Source organism: Gossypium hirsutum, chromosome A05 (genome assembly GCF_007990345.1).
Source record: "Gossypium hirsutum isolate 1008001.06 chromosome A05, Gossypium_hirsutum_v2.1, whole genome shotgun sequence".
Lineage (NCBI taxonomy): Eukaryota > Viridiplantae > Streptophyta > Magnoliopsida > Malvales > Malvaceae > Gossypium > Gossypium hirsutum.
In genome coordinates, this window is record NC_053428.1 from 15920208 (window position 1) to 15936626 (window position 16419).

The 16419-nt window shown below is 33.4% G+C and overlaps 2 protein-coding genes across 6 annotated transcripts; one reads left to right on the top strand and one right to left on the bottom strand.

Annotated features, from left to right (window-relative positions):
• The first annotated feature begins 304 nt into the window (after positions 1 to 304).
• Positions 305 to 2390, top strand: LOC107913959 (dof zinc finger protein DOF1.4). Its single transcript, XM_016842643.2, has 2 exons — positions 305 to 460; positions 667 to 2390. Exons 1-2 carry the CDS (start codon positions 404 to 406, stop codon positions 1648 to 1650), a joined length of 1041 nt encoding a protein of 346 aa, XP_016698132.2. The 5' UTR covers positions 305 to 403; the 3' UTR covers positions 1651 to 2390.
• Positions 2391 to 11524: 9134 nt separating this feature from the next.
• On the bottom strand, positions 11525 to 13998 carry LOC107913960 (dof zinc finger protein DOF1.2). Of its 5 annotated transcripts, none has more exons than XM_016842647.2 (3): positions 13687 to 13998; positions 13317 to 13539; positions 11525 to 13005 (listed from the first exon to the last, which is right to left on the bottom strand). In XM_016842647.2, the coding sequence occupies exon 3, from the start codon at positions 12790 to 12792 to the stop codon at positions 11830 to 11832; it is 963 nt and encodes a 320-aa protein (XP_016698136.2). In that variant the 5' UTR covers positions 12793 to 13005; positions 13317 to 13539; positions 13687 to 13998; the 3' UTR covers positions 11525 to 11829. The 5 variants fall into 5 exon arrangements, with proteins under 5 accessions (XP_016698136.2, XP_016698134.2, XP_040969550.1 ...); XM_016842645.2 differs by having other exon boundaries at positions 11525 to 13109; XM_041113616.1 differs by having other exon boundaries at positions 13279 to 13539.
• Positions 13999 to 16419: the final 2421 nt, after the last annotated feature.

Below are 16419 nucleotides of genomic sequence, written 5' to 3' on the forward strand. Positions count from 1 at the left end.
AAAGATAATACCCGGATCTACTGATCTAGAACTCTCATGTTAAATGTTCTTGTTGCTTTTTTTATTGAACTTGTCAAGATTCATCTCTTCTGCCACTTTACCTCTCTGTCTTCTTGGATTTGGAGTATTTTTCTCCCCATACATATATTCTTTGTTCCCATTTTTTAATCTTAAAATTTTAATTAATTAAGTATACACCAGATCTATCACGTGAAAAAATTGATTAACAAAATAAAATATAAATTAAAAAGAATTCCTTTGTAATTCTTATAACATAAATGGCGGTACGGTACTCTTGTCAGCCATGGTAAATATTTGAGGCCCATCAAACAAATACTCCCGTCGCCACCTGCTCTTTGTCTGTTTACTCTTTGTTTTCAACGATTCCCTTAATACAAGAAAAATGTTGAGTAACTGCGAGAAGATGATTATCTCTTCAACTGCTAATCAATGGCCACAGGTTTAATTTTCAGTACTCTCTCTCTCTCTCAAGCAATTATTCGACAAAACATGACCCCATTTTTGTTGGTTTGCTTTTGGAAGGGAATATCTATGTTGTGTTGCTATTTTACTCTAAGAACACTCTTTTAACTCATTTTTTCTCTCTTTTTCTTTTTCTTTTTTCATTTCTTTCCTCTTTTTGGCCATGCATCTCTTTGGTTGCAGAATCATATAGATGAGAAAGATTTGATGGCGTCAACAGCTAGGCTTATGGAGAAACCAAGCCATGAACAGCAACAACAGCAGCAAGTCCTAAAGTGTCCTCGTTGTGATTCTTCCAACACCAAGTTCTGCTACTACAACAACTACAGCTTGTCGCAGCCAAGACACTTTTGCAAGGCTTGTAAGCGTTATTGGACTCGAGGTGGAACTTTAAGGAACGTTCCGGTGGGTGGTGGATGTAGGAAGAACAAGCGTGTGAAGAGGCCGGCGGCATCAGCTACAGATGGTGCTTCTCCGACATCTGGTGCAAATATTGCTAACACTCCATCTCAACCTCAGATGGATGTTTCTTCAACCTCAAGTCATCATATCAACCCTTTGTTTTATGGGTTAGCTAATAACCCATCTGATATCAATCTTCCATTTCCTCGGTTCAGTTCAAGAGTTTTGGGTGCGGAAACAGTCACTGGTTATGATCTCCAGCCTGATGTGAACGCTCTGGGATTAGGGTTTTCTTCTGGGATAGTGTCTAGTGATACTGGGGATGGTGATTATCGAAATGGTTTTAACACTAACCCGACTAAGCAAATCCAGGATGTGGTGACTTCAAATCCACTCCTTCCATGCTATTCCAATATCTTTGGATCTTCTAGCACCACCACGGCACCAACAATTGCTTCTTTGTTAGCTTCTACACTTTACCAACACAAATTCATGAATGGTGGTGTCAAAAATACTCAACTGCCTAACCAATTGCAAGCCTTATCACCTTTCCAAGACCTTCAAATGACAGGCAACGGTGAAAATGGGGTAACCATGAAAGATATCAAAGTTGAAGAAGCGCAAAGCAGAATGGATTGGAATGTACAATGCCAGAATCAGCTCGATCAAATGGGTTTATCTGATCCTACGGTTTATTGGAGCACAACAAGTGTCGGTGCTTGGAATGATCCGGCAAACTTTGAGTCCTCAGTCTCTCTGATCTAGCAAACTAGACTACTCTTTTTTTTCAAATTGTCTCCCTCGTTCTTGGGTTTTTTTTAAAATTATTTTGGCGTTATAGGTAATTAGCTTCGGTTGATTACTACTGTCGGTAATGGATTCTACAGTCATAGTGGGGGTGGGATTGAAAACAAAAAAAGGAAACTGTAATAAATAAAAGTTGAGTATTGAAGCATGGATGGGAGAAGATTGGATCGGATGGATCATGTCAGCTGCAAGAATTCAACCTAAAGTTTTATTAATCAAAGGTTGAGAAGTTCCTATTTGCGCTGAGAGGAACCTCGGATCCTCTTCATCTTATCACTGATGGGTATCATCTCCTTCATCGCTCATCACTCATCACTCATCTGAAAGCAGCAGTGTTGAAGAGATAGGCTTTAGCTCCATCATGCTGCAAACTTTTTAACCCTGTAAGTTTGGATTCTATTTTGTATGTGTATATATTGCATGACTTATGAGGTTGGGTTTTTAGGGTACTACATGTTTCAGTCCTCGATTAAAGATGAGAATGAGGATTGAGGAGCTAATTATTTTTCCCACCGTTATTTTATGTTTACATTTAGTGGTTTTGGGGGGGTGGGGGGTATAATTTAATGGTATAGATGGAGAGGGAGATCTGTACCTGCAAACTGCAATTTGGCGCTCTTATTATTATGGTCTGTTTTGAGTTCTAATACATATATATAAACTTCTGTCGGCTTTTCGAAACAAGAAAAGTTTAATTACATCTTTAAACCTTCTTGAATAGTGTATGTATATACACATATATGTATGAATGTCACTGTTTTAAAGTAGGTTGCATTAATTAATGTCAAAACGTGATGGATTCAATAAGGTAATTGAACTAGGAAGGGATTGGAATTTAGTTGGGTGGCGTTAGTGCATGGGCTGGTTTAGAGTGAAAGGGAGAGGTAGAGACATTAAGAAAGAGTTGAGTTATGGCAGGGCGTTTGGGATAGAGAGTAACTGTGCGAAGGAGATTAGGTCCACTGTTGGATTTTAGCAGCTTGGATGCATCCCAATGAAACACCATTTCCACCATCCCCACTTTCTCTCTCTCTCTCTCTCTCTCTCTCTCTCTCTCTCTCTCGCTGCGTGCAAAATTTGTGTTACTTAGCTTTAACCAGAGAAAGGGAAAGATATGTATGGGGACCTTTATATATATATATATGGCTAAGGAATTCAATAGTTATTACTCCTAATTATGATTATTATGTAAATGTTAGATTTACTTTTGGTTATAGTTATACCTTGCCCCCTCGCCCTTTTTTTTTTTTTTAAGAAAAGGAATTTTCCGGTTTTAAGGCAATTCTGTCATCTTTCAAGTTTGACACTGCACCTCCAAATTCATCTCCATGTTCATTGTAGGTATATGAATACTTTCATCTTCAAAGTTTGGATATGAATATATATTACATTGCAACTAATATTTGTTTATCTTTGCACCATTGATTTCATTGTATTATTTAAGTATTTTATATTAGTATATATACATTTTTACTAAATTTAAAAGAATTTTATCTAAATATAAATTTCGACTCAAATAAGATTAAATTCAAACCAATAATTATATCAAATCATGACATGTTGTTTGGAAGATTTTGATGATGTTGTTAGGACTTAAACCTTAGATCTTGTGGTGGTAACACAAACTTCTTAACCATTTGATCTTTTAAATTATTGGACTTAAAAGAAAACTAAAATCCAAATTATATAATTAACTGTAGCAATGATGAAGTTCCTTGCTAACACCTTATAACTAGGGTTTAAACGTTGTTAATGTGGTGAAAATATAGAACTTTACTACCTTGTAAAAAAATATAGTTTTGTGTCTTGGAGTCCAAACCCTGTACTTTGTATTGTTGGTGATGCACTTTTAAAAGCTGCAAAAAAATCAATAGTCTGTTAGATTCTCAACACCTTTTCATATGAGTGCTTGTAGATCCTGATTAGCATGCCGAAGAAAAGTAATGGTACTGGTAATAGTTGACCTAATCACTTCATTATTACTAGTTTGATTTTAAGGTTGTAATGGAATTATGAATGCATAATTGCATTGCACCACTCTTATCAATATTAGAAATCCAAAAATCCTTATGGGATTTTGCTAATGAACATCTTAACACACTTTCTATTAATTATAGCAATAATGTTATATCTTAAGTGGGGATATTAAATTAAAAAATACCATTAGAGCTAGTTACCAAAATTAATAACTTTTTCAAACCTCACATCAGCTTCGTGTTTAGTATCCAAATGCAAGAATCCTGTTGCAGAACTAACGAACAGTTGATGGGGGAAACCACCACCCCAAATTAAAGGTTGTTATTTGCATTTGATAATAGACCGTCGCTTCCGGTTTAAATTGGCATGCAATAACCTATTTTTTGTTTAGGTCCAAATTTTTAATGTACTTTGACAGTATAGGGTTGTTTTTATGTCAGCCTACGTCTATTGCTACAAGATTTTAACCTTTTTTTTGTTTTAATTATTTTTATTTTCTTATAATCATATTTAAAAATAAAATATAATCATTTAATTAAATTATTTTAAAAATTATATTTGCATATAAACATAGGTTTACATATATATAGCTGAGGAACATTTGCATATATATAATATGGTATATTAAAAATTAAACTATCAATACATATAATATTTGAACAAAATCTATAAATAAGGAATGACACATTTAAATACATTAGCTCTAAAATATATTAGTATCAAAACAAAAAAAAGATATGTTGATCGATAAAAAGTGATAGGATTAATATATTATTTGGTATTTGATTTTGGTTTTAATGTTCACTTTAATACTTAAGTTATGTTTTTACCTCAGTTAAACACTTGAGTTTGACTTTGATGTCCAATTTGGTACATGAATTTTTTTTTTGTCTCAATTAAATACATATGGTTTTTTACTAAAGTACATTTGTCAAACATTCATTTGGTCAGATAATATCGTTTAATTTGGGTACCTAATTGAATATTGAAGTTAAAAGTACTCAATTAGGATTAAAAAAACTTAAATACAAAATTGAAAAGCCCAAATGGTGTATTAACCCAAAGCGATAAAAGGAGATTGGAACCTTGACTGACCAACATGTTCTTCACTTCTGCAGTTGGTTCACTCTCAAAACCCCACAGATATTTGCATGTGAGGGAAACCCAGGCTCATTTTGATCTACTGCATTATATTCGGCTAAGTAGACCAGATATATAGTCTCTAGGAAAAGAATAAGCCAATGCTGCGGCTGCCACAAAGCTCTCACTTTGTCATAGTGCTTTCATTGATAAACTTGTGGCTTTGTTTTTTTTCTTTTTTTTTCGAAAGCAATGACGTTGTAGGTTAAGCGAGGTGTAGTGGGGCGTTTTGAATATTGTCTGGGGGGACCAACTTCCTACTCTTAATTATCACCTTAAATTAATGTATTATTTCAATCTTAGATTTATTATCCATGGAGTGACAAAACCATGATCTATTATCCATGAGAAAAAAGGTAGCTACCTGTTTGTGGTTGAGCTTAATATCTCTGCATTAATTTCATGTTACCCTTGGGAACCAATTACTTAAAGCACAACCAGTTATAAAAAATAATAGAAGATTAGGATGAATTCTAGACAATATTATCGGCCAATATTGAATGCAGGACGCTTCCAATGAGAATGTATGTTGATATCTTGGAGATACAAACCTAAACATGGATTTATCGGTGCTGACCTCATGAGTATTTTGCTCAAATAAACTGTGAGGATTTTATGCTGAGATCAATGCAAAAATACCATCTTCCTTCTTGGGTTTTCTTTTCCCGGTCAAATATGGGCTTTTTAAAAATAAATGTACAATTCATCTCCGAGCCCAATCTTGATACATTTTGTGAAAATGGGAAAAAGTTGTAACACTGTATTCCAATTATTTCTCTGCGGCCTAAATTTTTTCATCTTTTTGACCATTCAAAAAAGCTTAGAGGCTTAAATCATCTTTTTCAATGACTCAATAGTTTGTAACAAATTTCCATTGTGTAACAATCACACAAACTTCTCCATCATCTGACATAATTAGTAGAAGACAATTCGACCAAGGATCTTACTCAATATTTTAATTGACAATGAGAGCTCAAAAATGTTATTTATTAAATAACAGAAAACAAAATCAGTCTTAATCAAAAGGTTTTAAAACCCACCAACTACATTACCATATAGTAATTATTTAATTTTTAACTTGTCAGATACTGTATTGCAGGGCTGACCAAATCATTCTTTTGGTAGCCATAGGGAAGACGACAAGTAGCCCAATACAAGGAAAAAAAATGAGCAGTTGAAAATATATATAATGTATATATGTGTGGGGGAGAAAATTTTGCTGATCTCAATACCCATTTCTACCCAACTTTGACAGAATGTATTTGTATAACCAGTGAATGCGTGTGATTTTGGGGATGGTATAGGTATATTATGGCGTCAACCCTTCATTTCCAAGCTACTGCAAAGGAGATTTATGAATTTTTCTTGGAGATTTTCAGCCAACCTTTTCTTCAAAATATTGACAAGAATTATAGACTTTGTTGTGTTACTCTTACACAGAAAAGGGGTTGTTTTAAAAATGAATTTCATGTAGGCGAATTTGAACTTTTTTATTTAATATTATTATTTTTTTCAATGAGAAGAAAATTTTCTAGTACCAATTTTTAAGGAAAATTGACCATTCAATGCTTGAAGTCCTACGACTATTGTAATTTATGACTGTTAATTTGTTATAAATATTAAAATTCACCACCTTTTTTTCTAGAACCAACATTTATTCCTTAATTCATTGTCCTTTGCCTCATGTTTGTGACTTTGGGGTGTAAAGAAATTACTCATTGATTTCATTTATTTTTTCTTTAGGAGGGGATGGTGCATGTGCATGCATGGACCAGCCTCATGTTACGGTTCTCTTCACTTTAATACTTCTTTGATAAGTTATATCCCTTGATCCTTCATTAAGGAAAAAAAAAAGGACTTTTGCTTCCATCTAAAGTTAACAAAATAATATAGCATTTTCTCTTAATTTCATCCAAATAATGAAGATGGATGAAAAGGCCTCTAGACAAATTTATATAATCTCTTACTAAATATGGAAGAAATTACTACAACATATTATGCTGTTGATTTTGTTATTTAATAGTACTAGATAGTAGATCGAGTAAGAATTACATAAAAAAAAAGTTAAAATTTATTATTTTCATATAAAAACTTGCATAAAAATCACATCATTTTAATTAATAGATTTAATAATTATTAGGCTGAAATTTTAAAATTTAGAAACCAAGCTATAAAGATTAAATCATAATGTAAAGGATTAAAAGATTATAAATGGATTATTTCATAAGAAAATATACCAAAAGTTTATAAGAAAACCAGAGCGAGACAAGTGGGAATAAGGGGTTAATTAGTTGGGTTGACGAGGGCAAAGGGTTTAGGTCAGTCAGATTAGGATAGGATGTGGGGGCAACAAAAATTCCACCCAATATTATCTCAATTTAACTCTCATCTCGATTTATATGTTGCCCCATTACTAATTACTTAATACATTATGGGCGATGTATGGTGGTCTCATTTCGACTTCAATTTTGACCAAATAAATCTTTCTTATAATTGAATCAAAGCTTTCTATAGATTTTACAACATAATCTCCATTTTAAGTACATTTCTTAATCAAATGGTAAAATACATTACTTGAACTCAATTCAAATAATATGATAAAAAAATATATAAATTTAAACATATTTAATTATATTTTTTATCGATTTAAGAATTTAAATGATATAAATAAAAATATGCTTTATATAAAAATAATAATAACAACAAAACAAAAAAGAAAAGGTAAATAATTTTTCAAAGTCAAAAATAATGATAAAACACATTGTTTGAATTTAATTAAGATGATACGAAAAAAAGGATGTAAGTTTAAGCGTGTTTACTTATATTTTTATCGATTTATGGATTTGACTGTTATAAATAAAAATATATTTTATATAAAAATAGGAATAACGACAAAACAAAAAAAGAAAAAAGAAGGGGTGAATAATTTTGCAAGCCAAAAGTATTACATAAAAAATAATATATGCATTGAATTTTGGACTTACAATTAATACAATAAAATTTTTACTTCTTCCGTAATTTCATTTTCATCTATACTTATGTGAAAAAAATAACTGTGCCTTTTTTTTCTTTTTCCACATAAGTTGTTTCCTTGTGATATGATATAGTATTCTTAAAAGTCCCTTCAGATTAAAAAAAAAAAATCTAAAAGCATGTAAACAATAATCATGTTAAAGATGATGTGTAAACACGTGGATATAGATGAGGGTGAGAATGTATTTCAAATCCACTCAAACTATTTACTTTGGATAGCCTTTCAATAATTTGTTAAATAGTTGTCATAACGCATACCAGATAATTACGTTTTACCAAAAATAAATAAAAAATGTAGGTACATACGAATATGAAGAGATTAAGTAGTGCAGTACAGTGATTAGTGAAAGTGGCAATGACATTGCCCCATCTTTTTCTTTATCAGTAAAGATAGCGAATGACTAGGACATAGCGAGCTGATTGCTGACCAAAATGATGATGATGATGATAAAATTCACAAGGAAAAGGTAAAGGGTAAGGGTATAGTCCACAAAGACCATTTGTCCTGGAATTATAAGTTGGAACAACAAAACCGACTGACCAAATGATGGATGAATGGGGCCTTCTCAGTCCCCATATCGATTGGATGTTTGATCGGAAGTGGAGTAACCCACTGATGCATGCTTACAATATACATATATAGGATGGATAGCCGTTCAAAACTAAAATTAAAATAATAAATTTGGACCCTAAACCTAAGGGCCAGAAGTAGCGGTCATCACCCAACAATATCATTCAAATGTTGATGCGGTGTTAAAGCTAGACACTGGATTGTTCTTCCATGCATTTCTCACCAACCCTTTTTTTTTTATTGCAAAAACAACAAAGTGAAGTAAAAAAAATTTTGGTATGCTCTCCCTCTCTGTCTCTCTCTTTCATTTTCTCAGCCATGTCATGAAAATACCTTTTGTCATATCGAATGAACTGCGAAGTTAGCAGCCCAATGCCCACTATGGAAAGTTTCTTATAGATCCTCCTATGATCTTCGACGTGAAATGTCTACTACGAAAAAGACTATATTACCAATGACACATTAATAAAAGCATGCAGATAATAGGAGAACTTGGATGTTACAATGCTACAGGGTAACTAGAAAAGTTATATTTTAATGATAATTTGTAGATATGAACCGCGATTGAAATGTTTAAAATTTAGATGTATAATAAAAAATATATTATACTCTTAATAAAAAATTTTAATTTTAAACTTTAAAAATAATATTATTAAAAAAATAATTACAAAATTTTAAAAAAAATCGCAAAACATATATGAAAGAGATCGAAAAATAAAATAAAAAAAAAGAAAAAGGAGATCAAGCAAGAAACACTTTCACACGTACACCTTCATTAACTAAATTGCACATTATGACAAGAAAAAAAGAGAGGAAAGAATCATTACAGTCAAAACGAGATGATGATTCAACTAGAAACTCCCATGTAAAGCCTAGTGATGTCGCGGTGGAGAGGCTGCTCCTTCCGTTACGAAATTGATTAAGTTTATTTGCTTTCCGATGCTTATAAAATTCAATTTGTTAGATTTGACGTTTAAAAAATATTATGTTAATATTTATATAAATTTATTATTAAATTTAAATAAAATAACTTTTTTTTACTAATTCGGTAAATTAACAACATCATTGAGAGCTCAACTAATAACTTTGGAACACGTATAATCTAAATGGTGAAAACAATTAATAATTACATTTTAATGAAAGTCTTTGACCCGGAGCCAAGTTTATGATATTTCAATTGTTTGGATAAAATCGACGAATATCAATGAATTATTTGATTGAAATCGATTAATACATCAATTGTAGATTCCAACACTTTTAAAGTTAGTAACATTTTCAATTTAAGAGTTTGAAATTGTAGAGATAGTTTATAATTATTGGATAAATATATTATTTATTATTTGAGTTTAATTTAGATGTTTAAATTGTTATTTTTGGGTTTTCAGTTTGTATTAGTATTTGAATTTGAATATCTTCACACATTTTAGTTTATTTTTTCATTCGGTTAAAATTGAGTGACATTCACCAATCAAGTTTAGTCACATGACACATGCCCATCATCACTTAATGTACCTATTATGTGTAAAAACTTGATTGATTCACATTATCTAATTTAATCAAAATTACAAAAAAAAAATTTAGATACCAATATGAGTACAAAAATAAAGTACCAATTTAAACAATAAAAATAAATTCAAATACAAAAAAGTATATCCCAAAATTTACTATATGAGACTTTGGTATCTTTTGTATTTAGCCTGAATTATAAACGAACTAAGCCTAGTAATACTAATACATAGTCTTCCTTCTCAATTTCCATGGAGATGGTGGTTAACTCAAATATGTATGAATATGGTTCCCCAAAATTAATTTAAATTAACGGAAAAAGTTTTTACAACCTAGAATTTAGTTATGGACTGATTTAGTGTGGATTTAGATAGACAATGTATTTACTTACAGTTAGTGTAAAAACAGCAGTAGTGATGAGATTAAATACGATAATGATATTATAATGTGAAACAAAAAGTAAACTAAACAAAACGTAGCGATGAGATTAAATATTGTAATAATACTTTAACATGAAACAAATAATAAACTAAATACATCATACTACACCGCACATTTAAACTCACCGAGTAGATATGATAACTTTTTTTATATTAATAAAATTTAGTATAACAACATTTTTTGGGTAGAAAGTATGTTTATAGTGTTATTCATATATATTATATTTTTGTGCCATCGAGACTGACGATTTAAATTCTCTTTCTAATATTTTAAAAAAAAACCCTTAATTCTTTAAATGGTGGTGTGGTGTACGGCAGCGACTAAGGCATAGGGCACGGCAAATATCTGTCCACTATATTGATATATTATATAGTTATATTCTCTGAACAGAGATCTAATGGCAGATCAAAGATTTGGTTTACTTGGAAACCACAAATACCCAGTTCCACGCCTCCTACATACCGGTTCGTTCATTTAATCATAATTTTCTATCTTATTATCCCACTGTCTTCTTCATTGAATAAATTAGTTTCAGTGATTGGGGAAGGTCAAACGTTAAAAATATCAAAATAACCCCACTTCAAAAGTGCTTCACTTTCTCATCTTGTTTCGAGACTCCACCAACTCCCACCATATATATGACTGTTGATGATGATAATGATGATATCAAAATTGACAATTTCAACCCCGTACCATATATATACACATAATGTTTTTGTCCATGTTATGAAACAAAATCATGCAGGTGATGTAACTGAGTGAGTGAGAGATGGTAATAGGAATTGTTAAAAGCGATTACGAATGGTTAAGTCTCAGCCACCTACATCCACATGCACTAAAGACCAAACCATCTTAGTTTAACTACTTTCACAAAAGACAGCATCAGCTCCACCATATCCATCCCTCTTTATTTGCCGATTCGTTTTTATCTTGTTTTCAATGCAAAAAAACCCTACTTTACTGTAAATTATTATATGCTAATTTCATTAGTTTCTGAACGGAATGGAAACTAATACGGAAGAAGAAAAGAACCTTGTTCAAACATGAAATTGAAAATTATGTAGTTCCCCTTATTATAATATAAAAAAAAGATAAAAAGAAAAAACATCAACAAAACCCAACTCAAGGGTTGTTCCCTTCCCCAAGAATACTAAAAGCTTCAAGTAAAAACACAACCCAGAATCTGTATAACATTAGGAAGAAAAAGACAAAAACAAATGGCTATTTGCCGTACTGTTCTTTCATTTACAGGAAGCAATACCCGCATTACAAGATTCGCTCGAGTTGAACCAGATTAAAACCAACCCAACAGCAGCAGCTGGACAGACAATAGATGATACGATTTTGGATATGTGAGGCTCAAAAGCTCAATAGCTTTTTGTATACTAAGAGCAAAAAACGAATTCCATTTTTAGAGTTATTAAGCAGTCTACCTTTGGACGCTTACAACAATGGCCGGCAAAAGAACCCTATGGAGGAGCACCATAACCTGGAAGATCAGGCCATTGATTTGGATTCAAAGAAGCAGCCGTAGTGTTGCTGGTGTTAGTGTTGCCAGCGCTGCTTGTGCTGCTGCTGCTGTTGTTGTTCATACTCCACAAAGCCGCCTCAGAGGCTGTAGGGTCACTGCTGTTGATGAAACTGTGATGCCAATTCTGCTGAGAAGAATTACCTGCAGCAAGCCTGCTAGACTGAATCAACCTTTCTTGATCAGATGGGTACATGTTTACGGTCTTTTGATCTCTATCACCCATTGGAAAGAATTGAGTCTGCTGACTTGGCTGATGCTGTTGCGACCCAAAAGAAGGGACACCATATCCCTGCAAAAGACCCAAATTAGAAGAACCACCCAAGTCACCTCCCATACTTAGAGCCTGATTGAGGGGTTGATTAAAAGGTTGCGGTTGGTTCATTGACTGAATTGCTGCCAAAGAAGACATGAACCCAGCACTAGGATAATACGATCCCACAGAAGGAATAGCAGATGATGAAGCCAAACTACCAGATTCCTTTGTTCTGAAAGCAGCACTCACACTGATCATAGGATTAGAAGAGATCATACTTTGCGGTGATGTCAAGCTGTGTTGCTGGGCTGCTTGCTGCTGAGGTATCAGCGGCTGAGACCTTGAATTTTCACCGGAAGATGAAACCTTTGTGCGCTTCCCTTTCCTGCAACCACCGCCCACGGGCACGTTCCTTAGGGTTCCACCTTGAGTCCAATACCTTCTACAAGTCTTGCAGAAATAACGAGGCTGCGAGAGACTGTAATTGTTGTAGTAACAAAACTTTGTATTAAGAGACTCACAACGAGGGCACTTTTGAGGTGGATGCTGCTGTTGATTCTCGCCCGTCAACGGCTTCAACCTCTGATCTTGCTGCTGGTTCTGCTTCATGCCTTGCTCACTCCCTCTTCCTCCTCTATCTTGCTGCATAACTGTATATCTATATACTCTTGTTTCTGTTGCTGATTTATCAAATTCCTTTTATCGTTAATCTAATACAGAATCAAGATTTTGGGTTTACTTGGGTATTGGTGCATGCAGGCTTTGTGATGAGGCGAGAGAGAGAGAGAGATAGAGAGGCGTTTCAGATATAGAGCTGTATGATATCTCTACGTGTCTGTCTCTGGCTCTTGAGAATCTCCACTGTACAACAAAACCACGGCGATCGTTACCTTGTCTACATGCCTATATCTCCTACCTACCAACCCACTTCGACAAAACCATGATCTTCCCAAGTCTTTTTCCACCTTTTTTTTCCCAGCAAAAAACCAAATGATAATCAAGAATCTAAATTTATTAAAAATATCCCCTTAAAACACCACGAAAAATCTGGCCAGATTTTCCATCTCCAAAAAGAAGCGAGAAATCACATAAACTAATAATTATGTGCATTTAAATTTTTTTTTATATACATACACTTTTGAATATGTGTAGAAAGCTGAGGAGAGGCTGACCTGCTTTTACGAGAGAGGGTGAAATACAAGGGAATCTGTACGAGTGTCGGGCGTGGACAAAGTCCAGTAAGGCAAGGTCTCACTCAATCTAGAGCTGAGTGAGAGATGTTTTAAGGGAGGAGAAAGAGAAAGAGAAACGGGGAGGTTTGTTGGTTCAGTGAAAGTACAGTCGTCGGTTAAAAGAGGAAAAAGGTTAGTTTAGGTTGAGTCGAACACCCATGTCCTGTAAGTAACATAAAACAAAGAAAAGAATCAGGACAAAACACTGGTTGATCATCATCAGGGTCATTAGAATTGTATGAAATAAGGGATAAAGCCAAAACACAACAGATTTTATTGACAAAAAAGAAAAAAGGACACAGAGTCACACCGTGGCACCCTTAAGCCTCGATTCAGTGATCTTTAATGTGTGTTTTTGGGTGACAGCCCAAGAATATCATCCGGTTGGCCCTAAAAAAGGAGAGATGGAGGGACAAGGAATTTAAGAAGAGAGACAATATGATAGGGAATGGACCAGTAAGCAGTGGGCAGGTAGGCGGCGCGGCCGAAGCAAGGGTGGCTTCTCGGTCGGCAATGGTGTCAGACCTCACCTTAATTCACATGTCTTTCTCTTTCATTCCACTTTCAGATTTTTGTCTCAACGATCTCTCTCTCCTGAGTCTTCTATTCTCTACTAGTATTATTCTATTCATATTTATATTTATAATTTACTTTATATTTTTGCATTATTTATTTATTTTATGTGATCAGTTAGTGCATCACCGGAAGATTATGTTGGTAACTTTGGCGGCCTTCTATTCTTTTTCCTCAAATTCAATTTTGAAATTCCGCTAATTTTTTAAAATTTTAAGATTATAAATTTAATGTAAGTAGAATATATTTGTGTGTTTTCTTTTTTTTTTAATTTATAAATATAAATATAATACAATATTCATAGATATAAAACTTAAGAATTAAGTTTCTCAACCTTTGGTGATGATAGGAAAGTTTCATTTGTGAAATTGATCTCATTTTTTGTTACGCCGAGTTCATAATTTCTATCACGATATATTTCAACTTTACTAAAGGGAGATTCCTGACAAAACATCTGCAATAGGCAAGTCTAACAATAGCACCAACAACTTTATTACTGGACTAACATCAATATAGAGATTTATTTTGTATTTCATAATTATTTTATTCAAATTTTAAGTATTACATTGGAATCTCCCTTATTTTCGTTGGGAAAAAATAACAGAGGGTTAATGTTATTGACAAACGAGGTTATACTTTGAAAGAGTTTCATTTACCTTTTGTTTAGATTGTATACATGTTTCCACGTAAATATACATTAAAGAAAATCTTGAAGTTGGTATATATATAAAACGTGATGGAAGAGAAGATATGGCGGAGTTGGGGGGGGGGGGTGACGACCTTTTCCGTTAAGACTTGGGGGGTTACAAGTACAACTGCTCCCCCTAGGCCTCCACTTTCAGTAGGAAAAAACACTGGCGTATTTTTATGTTTTGTGTTTTAAAGATTTGGTTTCTATTTTTGTTATTTTTATTTTAAGAGAGTACATATGGACCCATTTCCAATGTTGTGACTAAGGTGGGTAGGCCATGTGCTTAGTTAGACTCAAGTATTGTGAGTTAAATGGGCCAATATGTCTTTCTTTGGGCTGTTGGATTATTACTTGGTTTTGGCCACTCTCACTATTTTCCGCTATGACTATGACTGCCTATTGTCGTCAACAGTGGTTTAAGATCGATTCACGTTAATTAGGATCTTACCTTCTCTCATAATTCAAAAAAAAAAAAATCCACCAATCCTTTACCACTTAAGAAATAGCCTCACATTGATTATTCATTCAGTTACAAAACTAGAAATGGAAAAAATAAGGAGAGGGCATATACCAAGAAGTCAAATGCAGTCCTCGAATCTCACAGATATTCAGCCAATGATAAGAAACACAGGGTTTGAGAAAGCACATGACCTGCCGCTTTCATCTATTTGGGTATATACGTCATACACATATTTTCTCTCTTCTTTTTTTACTTTAGGTGGTAAAAACATATATACAGGTTTGATTGAAGCCGTTGTTAATCTTTACTTTTCTCTTTTGCTTGAAGGGAATATCTATCCCCTTTTTGACACCAACATTAACTTGGTTCGAATTATTATAAAATATCATATTCCTTCATGATGAAAAAGGATTCAACTGTTCCTTGCATTCATCTTGCAGGGTTCTAGAGGGATCATACTTGTTTGGGAGCATTGTAATCCATTTATTTGGCAGCCTTTTATCGGCAGTCTAGTTTCTGAGTATTTTAGAACTTGCACAATATCTGCCTATTTTGCAGGTTTTAGATTGATTTAGCCGTAGATATTCATAGCTTGTTTATATATATATACACACACCTCATTTTGAATGGCTTTCTTCATCATTCACTGCCTTGATTCCCAATTGCACTTGTTTCCAACGCCTGCGTTAACTTTCTATCTTAAAAAGGCATATGATTACTAATCAGTGGTTTACATATTCTTTGCCGAGCATTGATCATGATAACATGGAATTTTTAACCTCTTTTTCAGTACATTTTCGCAATTATTGACCTCACGATCAGCAAAGATCATAACAAAGTACGACTCTATACTCGATTACATATATGGATATGCATAATTAGAAAAGAAATTTCTTCAATGTGGAGAGTAAGAATATTTCCCGGTGTACGAGTTATCTTCGGGTTCAAGGCTAAGAAACCATTTTGCCGATGTTCGTGATATATGATATAAGATTTTAACATTCATTTGCTTACATGAAACAACAGAAGAAAATTTCTCCTTTTCCACAGATTGAATTTAACGGCCGGTTTTGATCTTTCAAGCAAAAATGGCAAGCAAACCGGACATGGCGTCTTAATGGCAGCGCTTAATGGACTGTGAAGTTAAACGAACAACCCTCATGCAAGCAGATATGTTTTCTTCACTCATGGTAGAGGCTTATATCCCTTTGAGTTTAAGATTGTCAACCTCTTCAAACACTCGCAAAGTACACCTTTAACCGGAAACATAATAATTAGATCATGATTTCTTCTATGTTTAAGAAACATAGAATAGGTAG

Coding starts and splice junctions, on each gene's coding strand:
- LOC107913959 (XM_016842643.2), top strand. CDS start 404: ATGTTGAGTAACTGCGAGAAGATGATTATCTCTTCAACTGCTAATCAA. Junction 461..666: donor CTGCTAATCAATGGCCACAG/GTTTAATTTTCA, acceptor CTTTGGTTGCAG/AATCATATAGATGAGAAAGA.
- LOC107913960 (XM_016842647.2), bottom strand. CDS start 12,792: ATGCAGCAAGATAGAGGAGGAAGAGGGAGTGAGCAAGGCATGAAGCAG.